The sequence below is a fragment of the Rhinopithecus bieti genome, unplaced genomic scaffold (assembly GCF_001698545.2).
Source record: "Rhinopithecus bieti isolate Rb0 unplaced genomic scaffold, ASM169854v2 scaffold_63021, whole genome shotgun sequence".
NCBI classification, from domain to species: domain Eukaryota; kingdom Metazoa; phylum Chordata; class Mammalia; order Primates; family Cercopithecidae; genus Rhinopithecus; species Rhinopithecus bieti.
Window position 1 is genome coordinate 26,994 of NW_016823848.1, and position 14,885 is coordinate 41,878.

Consider the following 14,885-nt stretch of genomic DNA (forward strand, 5'->3'; position numbering starts at 1 on the left):
ACCTTTCCCGCTAAACCTCACACCCAGAAAGGTGTCCTGGGAAGATGGGGGGGAGAAATGACTTCTGAGAGGGCCAAATTCTGACAAGGAATTTGAATATGTATCTTCGATATGTGGAATATTTACCTAAAAGAGATGGTTTAAATTGGAAGAGCCTGGGGGCACCCATAACTGCTAAGTCTAATTCTTCACACTTGGTGCCCTCCACACACCCCTTATTTCATAGCAAGATAAGGAGAGCTTTTAAAAAAAACGAAAACAAGTTCCACTTCCTGCGCATCTGAGTCATGGCGTGCCAGTCCTACCTCCCGTTGGACTATGAAGGGCGCCAGATGAGAAAGGGTGGGAGGCAGGGTACCCGCCCAGCTCTGCTCACCTCTTTGGGATTGTCCCCTGCGAGGCGGAACTTGCGAGGTGTCTTGCTCCGAGCATATTTGCAGCCGTTGAAGTACATGCTCCAGGAACAACCAAAGGAGAAGGAGGCACCACAGGTGTTGGGGTCTTTGCCTTGGCAAGCGCAGGTCCGGCTGCAACACACAGCACAGGTCAGAGATACAGATGCAATTATCGCTTCGTTCTGGAGTATTCCTCCTCCCTCAAGAGTTGGCCCTGCTGAGCCCTGGCACCCACCAGCCTCCCAGTGACTGAGACCCATCCTTCCCTGTCCCCAACCCCTTTCTCAAGTTTCCTTGAGTAGAAAGCCAGATCTAAGCAGCCTCTTCTGCCCCCACCACTGAGAGCCTGTAGGTTTAACACTGAGTCTGGTGCTGGGAGCAGCACATGGATTTACTGAAGTAAGGGGGAAGAATCTGGGAAAACCTATTAAGGTTTATACTTTCCCTTAACTCTAATATCTTAACCAGCTCCAACACAGACCACATGAGCAGGGAGATGATGTGAGCCCCAGGGTTTGAACGTGCCTATTTTCTATAGTCCAGATGCTAACAGGCCTTTCAACAAAGTACACTGAGATGAAAATTAATGCTTAATACAATCTGGAAACAACTCAAGTGCCCCGAATTGGGGAATGGATAAGCACACTGTGATAGATCCACACAGTGGATGACGACTCAGTGATAAAGAGGAACGAGCTACTGACACACACGTCAACACAGATGAACACTGAAAACACTATGTTCAATGGAAGAAGCCAGACTCAGGAAGCTACGCCCTGTATGACCCCATTTACGTGGCATTCTCACACAGGCAAACCTGCAGGAGCAGGAAACAAGCCTGGTGGCTGCCCAGGCTAGGGCAGCACTTGCTTATAACGGGCACAGGGCACTTGGGAAGATGGAACTGTTCTATATCTTTTTTTTTTTTTTTTGAGACAGAATCCTGTTCTGTTGCTCAGGCTGGAGTGCAATGGCACCATCTTGGCTCACTGCAACCTCCGCCTCCTGGGTGAAAGTGATTCTCATGCCTCAGCCCCCTGAGTAGCTGGGATTACAGGTATGTGTCACCATGCCTGGCTAATTTTTGTATTTTTAGTAAAGACGGGGTTTCGCCACGATGGCCAGGTTGGTCTCGAATTCCTGGCCTCAGGCGATCTACTTGCCTTGGCCTCCCAAAGTGCTGGGACTACAGGCATGAGCCACCATGCCCAGCCCTGTTGTATATCTTGATTGTGGTAGTGGTAGCTATGTGGCTGTAAACATTTGTCAAAACTATATACCTAAGAGGATGAATCTTATTGTAAATAAATATATCTTCATTTTTAAAAATGGGAAAAACTCTAATAAGGGCAGGGTTTTTTTGTTTTTTTGTTTTTTGAGACAAGAGTCTCACTCTTGCCCAGGCTGGAGGGCAGTGGTGCAATCTTGGCTCGCTGCAACCTCTGTCCCCCGAGTTCAAGCGATTCTTCTGTCTCAGCCTCCTGAGTAGCTGGGACTACAGGCGTGTGCCACCACGCCCGACTAATTTTTTAATTTTTAGTAGAGATGGGGATTCACCATACTGGCCAGGCTGGTCTCAAACTCCTGACCTTGTGATCCACCCACCTCGGCCTCCCAAAGTGCTGGGATTATAGGCATGGGTCACCACCCCTGGCCAAGGGCAGGTTTTGTAAATATCTTCGATACCTTCTATTTGTGGGGCACATGTACTTCACACTCGCTAACATCATTAGTGCCAGTATATCGACCTGGGGTTTAACAGTGAAGTCAAATTAGCAGACCCTCCAGAGCCAGGGCTAGAACCCAGCTCAAGCAAGATCTGTGGATATGCCTTCCTCAACCACAGTCCTAACTGTGCAAGACAAACAGTGCCGCAGAGAGGGCCCCTAGGAGCCTTCCCCCGGGTTGCCCGCAGTCTCCTGTATTTGCTGCCCAGGACCCTATAGGTGGGCCCTGGCCCTGCAACCCCCTGCTACGTACTCATCGTTGAGGCCGCATCTCCGGCTGGTGGGGTTCCCATACTTCCGGAGGGTGTCAGTGAGCTCCTGGTAGAGGGTGTCTCCGAGGCTACGGGGAATGCCCTCCCAGGCCAGGATGAGGATGACGATCACAGCGTTCTGGCAGTGGTGGCCTGCCCGGTGCCGCACCAGGCAGAGCAGCTTCTCCTCCAGCGTGTGCCTGCGGATCACCTGCAGGGACGCAGGTTGTGAGGGGCAGGAGCCAGGTACCCGTGCGCCTCTGCATGGTGCCACCCCTCCCTCTGTCACACAGACCCAGGGCGCAGGTCTTAAGGGCAGGGTTCTAGGGACATCATGCCCTGATGACAGCAATCTCACAAGCTAAGAGACCATTATTAGGGAACAAACAGGGAACATTACTAGGGAACAAATGTTTTGTTAGGGAACAAAAACATAAAAGTTATTTATTTAGAGTGACGTAAAAGATAATTACCACAAAATCTAAGGTGCTGATGACTTACATAGGCTTAGGAGTAAAATACACAGATAAAACTGTAAGCCAAAATACAGTCAGATTTTTATGTTATCCTAAAACATTTGCAGAGAAAATGCTGCATACCTGTGTGTTTTTAGTTAACATGCAAGGGGCTTGGCACTGTAGAAAACAGTCTGGCAATGCCTCCAAAAGCTAAACATAGGATCACCATATGATCCAGCAATTCCATGCCTAGGAATACACTCAAGGGACCGAGAGCAGGACTCAGGCAGATCCCTGAATACCCACGTTCACTGCAGCACTATTCACAACAGTCAAAAGGTGGAAGCACCCTCAGCGTCCATCGGTTGATGAACAGGTAAGTACGACATGGTATAGACAGACAACCAAGTATTACTCAGCCTTAAAGAGAAACAAAATTCTGATCCATGTTACAACATGGATGAACCCCAAAAACATGCTAAATGAAATAAGCCAGACACAAAAGGACACATAGTGTATGATTCCACTGACATGAGGCACCCAGAACAGTTCCACTCAGAGAGATAGAAAGTAGATTAGAGTTTACCAGGGCCTGGGAGAAGGGAGAATGGGGAACCATTGTTACCGGGTGCAGAGTTTCAGTATGGGATGTTGAAAAAGTTCTGGAAATAGACTATGCTGATGCTTGTACAACAACGTGAATGTACTTAATGCCACCAACCTGTACACTGAAAAATGGTTAACATGTTAGATTTTATTTCTACACACACACTTTTTTTTTTTTTTAAAGAGTCAGGGTCTTACTATGTTGCCCAGGCTGGAGTGCAGTGGCATGATCATAGCTCACTGCAGCTTCGACCTCCTGGGCTTAAGCGATCCTCCCACTTCAGCCTTGTTGAGTACCTAGGATACAGACACATGCCACCATGCCCAGCTAACTTTGTAAAAATTTTTAAGAGACAGGGGGTCTCACTATGTTGCCCAGGCTGGTCTTGAACTGCTGGGGCTCATGTGATCCTCCTGCCTCAGCCTTCCAAAGTGCCAGGATTACAGACATAAGCCACTGCACCCAGCCTGTTTATACACTGTTACCACAATTTAAAAATGTACTACACCAAAAACCATTGAATTGTATGCTTCAAATGTGTGAACTGTATGGTATGAGCATTATATCTCAATAAAGCTACCTTTTTTATTTTTTAAGCGAGAGCCCTGGGCATCTACTGCTCTGCTGCTCAGGATCCAGGTCTGAGGTCTGGGTTCTCATTCACTCCCAAACACTGTCCTGGTTTATAAAAAGATGTCAGGGCCAAGAGGCCTGGGAGCTGGGAAAGCAGGTGGCTGAAAATTGCTAGAGAATGCCAGATAATTCTGTGGCCAGAGAAGATGCGGGGGCCTGTGGGCAGGGGAAGGATGAGGGTAGACTGGGAAGGGCTCCGAGTGTCAGGCTCAGGGGCAAGGCCTTGAGGCAGGGGCTCCAAGCAGGATGGTGAGCAGGGGTCTTACATAAAGAGTTTCATGCTGGCCGGGCGCGGTGGCTCAAGCCTGTAATCCCAGCACTTTGGGAGGCCGAGACGGGCGGATCATGAGGTCAGGAGATCGAGACCATCCTGGCTAACACGGTGAAACCCCGTCTCTACTAAAAAATACAAAAAACTAGCCGGGCGAGGTGGTGGCGCCTGTAGTCCCAGCTACTCGGGAGGCTGAGGCAGGAGAATGGCAGGAACCCGGGAGGCGGAGCTTGCAGTGAGCTGAGATCCGGCCACTGCACTCCAGCCTGGGTGACAGAGCAAGACTCCGTCTCAAAAAAAAAAAAAAAAAAAAGAGTTTCATGCTTTAGAAAGGGGGCGGGGCAGAAAATCGGGAGAAGGGCAAGATGGGGAGACCAGCTGGAACACCACTGACATAATGCAAGCAAAATGAATAAAGTCCTAACTATGGCAGGGGGTAAGGAAACAGGAGAAAGAATGGATTCCTGAGGCTGAGGGACAAGGAAACACCCTGAGTGACTTCCACACCTTGTGGCTCAGGAGACTGTGTGGGCATGGGTGTGGTTTACTGGCGAGTTAACTGGGAGCACCCTGAGGTTGAGGTACTTTAGAGCAGGAGTCTCTGACCCCCGGGGTGCGGACCTGTACTGACTGGGTCTGTGGCCTGTTACTAACTGGGCTGCACAGCAGGAGGTGAGCAGCAGGCGAGCATGCATTACTTGAGCTCCACCTCCTGTCAGAGCAGCAGCAGCATTAGATTCTCATAGGAGCACGAACCCTGTTGCGAACTGCGAATGTGAGAGACCTAGGTTGTGCACTCCTTATGAGAATCTAATGCCTGAATGGTCTTCCACGAAACCAGTCCCTGGTGCCAAAAAGGATGGGGACCACTGCCTTAGAGCACCTGAGTGGTCTCTAAGGATACCCCCCCTCTGAGTGGGTCTGGAGGTCAGGAGATGCTGGGTTGCAGATAGACCTGGTCACGAGTGGGTCCGTGCTGGGAGACCCTGAAAGGGGTAGCCAGGTAGGTAATACAAATGAGGAAGGTGGGCCGGATGCAAGACTAGTGGGTGGTGTGGATGGCGGCAAAGTGAAAAGCATCTGCCCATGAACAGGGGGAAACCCGGCCTTATTGCCATCAACTACCACGCGGGGGAATTCCAGCCCAGTGAGGCTTATTCTTCCAATTTTGCAAGAAAAAAATGGAAATCCAGATTTTACATAAAATCCCTCTCCAAAAACGTGAGTGCTCCATTTTTTTTTAAACTATGGTAAAATATACAATTTATCATTGTATCATTTCAAAGTACACAGTTTAGTGGCATTAAGTACATTCATATTGCTGTGCAACCATCACAACCACCCATCTCTAAAATTTTTTCATCTTGCAAAACAAACTCTGCTCATTAAGGAACTCTCCATTCTCCTCTTCTGAAACCACTGTTCTACTTTCTGCCTCTGTTTTTCTTTCTTTTCTTTTTTTGAGACTGAGTCTCACTCTGTGGCCCAGGCTGGAGTACAGTGGCGCCATCTCAGCTCACTGAAACCTCTGCCTCCTGGGCTCAAGCGATTCTCCCCACTGTCTCCAGAGTAGCTGCGACTACAGGCGCGCACCACCATGCCTGGCTAATTCTTTGTATTTTTAGTAGAGATAGAGTCTCACCATGCTGGCCAGGTTGGTCTTGAACTCCTGACCTCAGGTGATCTGCCCGCTTGGTCTCCCTAAGTGCTGGGATTACAGGCGTGAGCCATTTTGCCCAGCCTACTTTCTGCCTCTGAATTTAACTGTTCTAGGTACCTCATGTAAGTGGAATCATACAGTATTTATCCTTTTATGACTTGCTTATTTCACTTAATGTAATGTCCTACCCATGCTGTAGCATGTGCCAGAATTTCCTTCAGACTCTGAAAGGATACTCTGAACAAAACACATCTCTGGCCATGAATTCCTGCTCTGAGGCCCAGCAAGAATGGTGCTTCCCCACTAAAGCATTAATTATATCATTCTTTTGAAATGTGTATTTTGGATATCAGTAACACCTGAACACAGTATTAAATCAGATACTGTGTAGAACTCCCTGTGTGATTGCCTGGATTCCTGCAGATTAGGCTGAGTACATCACAGGCATTGACACACATTTGTGGACAGTGACAAGGCAGTGGTCTCTGTGACTAGGGTTTGCGAGGCACTAAGGTCAACTTCTGCTCCTGGCCAGGAGGAACACAGCCAATCACACTCATGGGAGAGGCATTCAGAGCACACAAGTCACCCAACCAGTCATGGCTGTGACTGAGGCCATGCTATTCTGGCTTCCCAAATGGCAAACACGCAATGTCATTGGACACAAGCAGACAGCTATCTGTGGCCCATCCTCACAGGCCCGTGGGTCCACTAAAAAAACTAAGAAAACAGCGCAGAGGAGTTCCCTACCCACACCCCTATGAAGGAGCCTGGCAGGGTAACACACACAAAAATGTCCAAGTCAAAGGCTGACAGAGGCACAAAAACATCCATACCTGAGTAGAGCAACAGAGACGGCTCCAACTCAGCCACAGACTCCTCAACAGCTCATCCAGTTTCTGGGCAGAATTCCCTGAGCACCAGACCAAGAGTAACACAACCCCCAGCAGAACCCCAACCCTGTCTTCCCACAGCTCCCACCACGGTGCTTGGTTCTAACATCTGTGGCTTCCTAAGTCTGTTTCACTGTGTCCCTAATGAGCCTACAAATACCTGCCTTCTGACGTCTGTGACCTTTACACACCGGTACCGGCAGCATCTCTGGAGTTCTTTCCCAGAGCCCATCTTGCTGTACCAGGTGTTGCCTTTGGCATGCCTCTGTTGTTCTGAGCCTTCAGAGTGCAACCAGGGCACCCCTAGAATCTTCCACATTTTGTACAGGCCACCTTAAAATCACAGATGACCAGAGGGCTCTCTGGGCTGACCCACTGCTTCCTAGGTCATCCTATCAACACACATTTGCTGGGTACCCATGATGTGCCTTCACTGTGGCCCCAAATCCTGGCCAGTCAAGTGTAGAACATATGAGGCACACTGCTTTAAGCTGAAGGTATGGTTAGGGGCTAGGGAGAGGCTGAAATAGGCACAAATCCTGGTTGGAAAACAAAAGCCAGGCTCTGGACACGGGACCAGGCAGGGTGGGGACATGCACAGGATGCACTGGATGCCTGCACTCACCCGTGGCCACAGAACTGGCTCTGGGCTCCTGACACTACACTGCCACCAAGAATAATCCATCCTTCTAAGGATCTGTGGGTCACTTTCCCCACAGGGCAGGAAGAAGGAGCACCCAACCCCTCTCCAGCTTCCAAAGGAGGTGGAACTCTCTAAACCAAGCCCTCTTACCAAAAGACAGGGTATTTGGCAGCTCTGTAGCCAAAAGAAAACCCCAGAACTCCACCACACTAAAGGAGATGGCTAGGAAAAAAAAAAAAAAAAAAAAGCTCTCAGCGCTGCCATTTTCTTGCCACTACAATAGTTCTGTGATTGACCACCCATTTGCTCCTCCCATAAAAAAATGGTATTTCCTCTCCTTTTCTCTTCATTCATCAGACATGGGAAGTCCCACCCTCTGCAAACACTGTCAGCACCTTCTATACTCACCCACCAGGGCTCAGTGACACCCACGAGCTGTTCCCTACTTGAATGTAACCTCCAGTTCACTGCGTCCCATGCGCCCTGCTCTGGGCATCCGTCCACAGATCCCAGAGCAATGGCATACTGAGGACCAAGTTCCTGCCCCTCCATCCTCCTGCCTTCCTCTCCTAGCCCCAGGAACTGGCCTTGCTCTCTAGGCAAACATGCTCTTCCCAGCCCTCAGTGGGGCCACAAGAGCCCTGGGCAGGGCTTATTGCTTTACCACTGTATCCGGGGTCTAGAAATGCATCTTCTTTTTTTTTTTTTTTTTTGAGACGGAGTCTTGCTCTGTTGCCCGGGCTGGAGTGCAGTGGCCGGATCTCAGCTCACTGCAAGCTCCGCCTCCTGGGTTCACGCCATTCTCCTGCCTCAGCCTCCCGAGTAGCTGGGACTACAGGCACCTGCCACCTCGCCCGGCTAGTTTTTTTGTATTTTAGTAGAGACGGGGTTTCACCGTGTTAGCCAGGATGGTCTCGATCTCCTGATCTCGTGATCCGCCTGTCTCAGCCTCCCAAAGTGCTGGGATTACAGGCTTGAGCCACCGTGCCCGGCTAGAAATGCATCTTCTTTAATGCCACCCACAGGACCAGCTATTCTTTAAGGGGCCAACTTTCTTGAAGCTGGAAAAGTCTCCAACTCTACCTATGCTCCAAGATCTTCATTTTTATGTCCAAGACTTTGGAATTCCTCAATGACTGCATGAATTAGCAGGAGAAAGTGTCAGCTATCACTCTAGGGCTGATGATGTCTTTTTTCTGATGGGTTCTCTGGGGAGGTTACACCCCACCATGATGAGCCACATCAGACTTCTCACCGCAATGACCACCTCTCACGACGGTGGGGGCAGCCTGCTTCTTCACACTTATGAATACATGAAGTGATTCCAGATTCTTTGGTTGTACATAATTCTGCAATGCTGACTAAAATTGCTAAAATAGTAAACTTGGTAGTTCAAGTTCAGACGCCTTTTACTTTCACCAAACACAAAGACACAAAGGCACAGAGTGTATACCAGGTAAAAACAGGCACATATGTCTTATATATGTTGTAGCATATGTCAGAATTTCCTACAACATGCACAGATGGACATACACTGACAGGGGTTATCTTACCCACCTCCCTCACAGCCAGCCATGGGTCTGTCCACCCAGCCCCTCTGCCTTTGCCCACACAATTCTCCTCACTGGGAATGCTTCCTCCCTCTCCTCAGCCTGACTAATAATGGGCCAGTATTTATGGCCCCCGGCACGCCCACCTCAGGAAACCTAGCCTGAGCATTCCTCCTCCTCTGAACCACAGCATCAAGTCTGCCTCTCAATGACCCCAGTCTCCACGACTTTATTTCATGTGTCTCTAGAGCACAAACAGGCTGAACACAGGGACTGAGCCCTCGTCTTCCACCCATACCCACTGCCCAGCATAGCACGAGGCTGAGCTTGCAGGCACCCGAAGAACCCGGCTGCTCCTCCTCAGCACTTGTTCTGCAGAGGCAGATGCTCTGCTATTTAAAGATCTCCCCATGGACTGGGAGGGCAAGGTCAGAAGGACTCTGTTTGGTGACTTAGGGTCTGAGTCACTGATGTTCTCCCTGTGGAGATATCTAGGCTGCCTGGTAGGAAACTGCTTAGAAGCAGGGCAGAGGCAAGACTGGCCCACAGTGCTGCCCGGAGCCCTGGCCTCTTCCCTCAGGTTGGATCTCAGCATGCCAGCCTTCAGGTTTGTCTCTGGCTTCCAAGCAGCAGACAAAAGCACTGGCAGCTCCAGGGCATATGGAAGGGGACGAGGAGTCTGACAGTTCATAGTGGGGTCCACCATCGGGTCATGACAGCATCTCCAGCTTCCTCTTTCCTACCCCTCCGGCCCTGAGCCACAGGGACAGGATGAGCTGAGTGTGAAGACTAACACAGTTCCAAGGCCGGCCCAAGACCCGGGGACTGGCATTTAAACAAGATGAGGACAAACGGCTGAGGCTGGGGGAAATGACCCTAACCCTGAGCCAGATTCCAGCTCTAAGGCTCCCCTGGACAGCCAACATGTTGTCTCCTACACACCCACCTGGCCCCCGCCCCTGCCCGCTCAGCTACATGCAGCAAGGGGAACCAGGCACAGCCGTGGCTCGTGAGTGGGCTCGACACTCACCCACTTTGCAATGGGGCAGCCGCGGGAGCTCTTTCCCTCCTTCCCCGTGTAGATGACCTTCTCGATCCGGATGGCTTTCCCCTTCTCTCCATACCTGAAGAGGGAGACAGAAGCCACCATTAGCACAGCAGAACCCCAAAGGAGAACAACTTTTGGTTGGAAGGCAGCCTCAGTGTGCTTTTGTTTGAGTTTCTGGTTGCCGTTGGGGCAACAGAAAAGAAAGAGAAAGGTTTAAATGTTATTTGGTACCTAAAGGCTCTGGAGACACAGTGGCCACTTCCAGGCTTCCAGGTTCACCTGGCCCTTCTCTGCTCCTGCCCATCGGGGCCCCTCTGATCCAGGGCAGAAGGAGAGTCGAGCAGAATGTCCCTGATTGTTACCTCCTAACTCCAGAAGGGAACTGAAACCAAAGGCTAAACACGGGCATTTGTATCCAGCCGTTAGCTGAGTCACCCTGAGAGTTAGCTATTTGTAAATACAACAAATAAAATAAATGGGGGAACCCTTATTATTCTCTTTGAATAATCCCCAGCTGACATTTGACCATGATGATGACAAACAGCTGAGGCTGGGGAGAAGTGGCTCTACTAAGCCCAAACACCAGCTCTGAGGTTCTCTTGGACAGGAAACACATCTGGTTCCTGTACATGCCACCTGCCCTGGCCCCCATACACACTCAGGGCATCAGAACCCCAGCTCTCCAGGACCGTCTAACCAACCACACTATATTCAGAGATTGTGGAACTGCGGCCCCTGGAGTTGAACTGACTTATCCAAGGTCACACAACTACAAAGAGGCAGCAGTGGTCTAAGCACAGCCCTGGACGTCAGACAGACTGGGTGTGAGTGCCAGCCCTGCCATTTTCTTGCTATATAACTGTGGCCAAATTACTAAACTTCTCTAAGCCTCAGTTTTCTCATCTATAAAATGGAAATTAAAATGGTCCCCACCTCCTGGGCTTGGTAAAGATCAAACAATAGTCCACAGGGAGTATATTATTTAAAGTACTTTGAAGTTCCTGGCATGAGGGAAGAGTCCAATAAACAGTAATTATTTTTAATAATGTAAAAAATCTTACAGAATCTTATTTTTAACAGTTTTTTAGTTTCAGGTGCAATGTCATGTCACCTGTAGATAATGCAGATAATGGTCATTTGCCACCTACTCCTTTCTATTCTTTATATCTCTAGCCTGACTCTTGTCTCTCTGAGATGGCCAGGTGCTTTTTTTTTTTTTTTTTGAGACGGAGTCTCACTCTGTCACCCAGGCTGGGTGCAATATAGGCTGGAATGCAGTGGTGCGATCTCAGCTCACTGCAACCTCTGCCTCCCAGGTTCAAGCAATTATCTGCCTCAGTCTCCCAAGTAGCTGGGATTATAGGCGCCCGCCACCATGTCCAGGTAATTTTTGTATTTTTAATAGAGACGGGGTTTCACCATGTTGGCCAGGCTGGTCTTGAACTCCTGACCTCATGATCCACCCGCCTTGGCCTCCCAAAGTGCTGGGATTGCAGGTGTGAGCCACGCATGCCAGGCCTGGCCAGGTTTCTGAAGGGCTTGCAGGCATCTCTGCTTACTTCCCGACTTTAACTGAAAATGTTTCCAACAATTCATCACTGAGCATGAAACTGGCTAACTTTGGGAAAGAGACAGATATGAAGGGTGCTACTAAGAGTCTCCTGTCCTAAGGATTTTAAGAATTATTTTTATAAAATATATATTTTTTTGAGACGGAGTCTGGCTCTGTCGCCCAGGCTGGAGTGCAGTAGTGCAACCTCGGCTCACTGCAAGCTCCGCCTCCCAGGTTTACGCCATTCTCCTGCCTCAGCCTCCCGAGTAGCTGGGACTACAGGCGCCCGCCACCACGCCAGGCTAGTTTTTTTTTTTCGTATTTTTTAGTAGAGACGGGGTGTCATCGTGTTAGCCAGGATGGTCTCGATCTCCTGACCTCGTGATCCGCCTGTCTTGGCCTCCCAAAGTGCTGGGATTACAGGCTTCAGCCACCGCACCCGGCCTATAAAATGTATTTTTAACATATAAGGAGACAGATGATTAAATGTTTTTTATTTGATCAATTAACAGCATACTATTTTAACAGCTTGTCTGAATCTAACTATCCTTGTATTTTTGTAATAAATTCAATTTGATCACAGCATGTTATTTTAATATACTATTTCATAGAGCATTAACGTTATCATAACTTCTACAGTTCAGAATACACATATTCTTTATTTTATCCACTCCACTTCTAGGAATCTCCACCCCAGAAATAACTGTACAAATGCACCAAGCTTTAGGAACAAGATAATTCACTGTCTCATCAACAACAGAAAAATGAAACAACTTATATGTCTACCATGAGACTGGTTAAATACATTATAATAAATCTCACAAAAAACCCATCAATTTTCATGCAATGAAAAACCATGTCCCATCAAAAATGATTAGGTAGAATTGTATGTACTGACATGGAAAGAAATTAAGTGGGGGAAAAAGCAAGCTACAGACAGTGGGTATATTATAATGGACTACATTTGGTTTAAAACTTCTCTATATACATATTTAATACATTTATATCTGTATATATACAGATATCTTTGTAAATGCTTAGAAAATATTGAAAAATAACATCAAACTTTAGAGCTTCACTTATTCTTTAGACTTTTAAAGCCTTGTTTCATTTTGTAATTGAAAAGAGAACAGAGTTTATAATTTTAAATTAACTAATTAATGTTTCCAAACAAGCTCTTGTTAGCCCACACAGATTTTTTTAAAATGCTGATCTAAGGTTCCTCTGAGTTCCATGTTCTCTATTTCACTCAAGATCTTAGCAAAAGGATGAAAAGTGTTTCTGATAATTACAACATTAAAATTCTAAGGCTCTGTTAGTCTCTTATAGAAAGTGTTTGGAGACAGGACTCAGGAGTTTATATTGTGTGGTCTGGATGAAGAGTTAAAGAACACATAATGCTGCTTTTGTCTGGTTCCTGGACAACTTTCATTTCAACAAGCATTTATCAGGAAGCCACCCATAACGGCAGGGCCTGGGGCCCTGGTGTGTCCTGGAGATCTCTGTCGGGAGAACAGCCTGAGGTGACCACACTCCTCTCGCTGAGACGGAAGCACTATCGCGTTCCTCGCAGGAGGGTGAGCTGAGGACACTGCCACCGCTTTCCAACCAGGTCCTTCCCCACCATCCCGCCCCTGTGAGAAATGTGTCCTGCAGTGAACCTCGCATTAGACAAATAAAAGGGCCAAGCACTGTCTGATCAGCTAGACTTAAAACAACAACAACAACAACAACAAACAAAACAGAACTGCCTGTCTCTTTGTGTTTAAAGACAGCCAATCAACTCTCACTTTAGCTCTTTCTTCTTAAGTGCCTCACTTTTTGGCCTATCATGAAGAGGCCCTTCTAGTATTCAGATTAACTATCAAACCCTCAACTAAGTCTGCATAGATAGCCTGAAATCTTATTCTAAAGGATAACTAATCATCCAAGCCAATCATCTTATTCTAAAGGATAACTGGCTCTCCAAGGGTGGTCCCAGAGCCAGCAGCATCAGCATCCCCTAGAAATTTGGTAGGAATGGAACACAGATTCTCAGGTCCCATCCCAGACCTGCTGGGTCAGAAACTCAGGTGGGGCCCTGTCATCTGTGTTTTAACAAACCCTCTAGAGACTCTGAGGCCCACTGAAGTCTGACAACCACTGCTCTGAGGCTTTGCCTGTTCAGGATTGTCTCTATCACACAGTAACAAGACCAGTTTCCCCAAATCTCAGAGAACCTGCTAGCACAGGTTCTTTGTTTCTAGCACAAGCTTTTAACGAACTCCTAGGCTGCAGAGAATCTCCTTCCCAGACAGAACACACAAGGCTCTGTGCTGTGCACCAGTCTCAGATACAGGTTTGACAACTGACTCCAATTATCTATGAAGATAAGGACCTGGGTACCCACAAGGTATGAAGCTCATAAATAAGTTGGGAAATTTTAGGATCTGCTTTCAACCTTCCCCTCCTTTCTCCAAATCTTTACTGGAAAAGCTAACAGAACCAGGTTTTCCTGATTTCAGTTTATTTCCCCTCCCTGCCTTCAGCCAACTCCTGACAGCAGAGCAGTCCTGAAGAGAAAGGGTTGAGGAACAGTCTAGGAAAAGAGGCGGCCTAGACCTGCCATTCACAAACTATACCCACCATTCACAAACTAGATCCCTACCCAGGGGATTTGCATCAATCACTCACTACTCCCCTTGTTCCAGAAAGGATCTTATGAAGATATCTACAAGATAAAACTAACAAGTGATGAAATCAGAGTAAAGGGCAAAAAAAAAAAAGGTACGCTGGTATACAAAATACAAACAGTGGGATTTTGTGTCTATTTCTGAGAGATAAGCCTAGAATATCTTGTTATATGAGAAATCCGAAAAAGGCTTGTTAGGGTCATGTCAAAAACAAAACAAAATAAAACAAACAAACAAAAAAACCCAGAGGAATGAACCTGAATAGGTTCTATGGGCCAAAGATGAGAAATTACCTTCCTCCTGATGGGGTACACAAATCTGGCTCCAAGTTTACTAGCAGGCAACATAAAGATGGAACTGCAATCTGTTACATGATTTGCAAGGTCCTTAAGATAAAAATAAACCAGTTGCTAAGGAAAAACACAAGTATTCCTGGTCTTGAGAGGAATTCCTCCCTTGGATCAGTTTCTGAAGAATCTACAGCTGGCTGTTATTTTAAAAGCAATCGGCGGGGGGGGGGGGGGG

The 14,885-nt window shown here is 47.8% G+C and overlaps 1 protein-coding gene across 1 annotated transcript in view; it reads right to left on the reverse strand.

The window, feature by feature from the left end:
• Nucleotides 1-14,885, reverse strand: part of TET3 (tet methylcytosine dioxygenase 3) — a 121,443-nt gene that overhangs the window by 17,664 nt on the left and 88,894 nt on the right. The window contains 3 exon segments of the mRNA XM_017861844.1: nucleotides 377-527; nucleotides 2,376-2,584; nucleotides 10,119-10,212. Coding sequence (XP_017717333.1) covers nucleotides 377-527; nucleotides 2,376-2,584; nucleotides 10,119-10,212 — 454 coding nt within the window.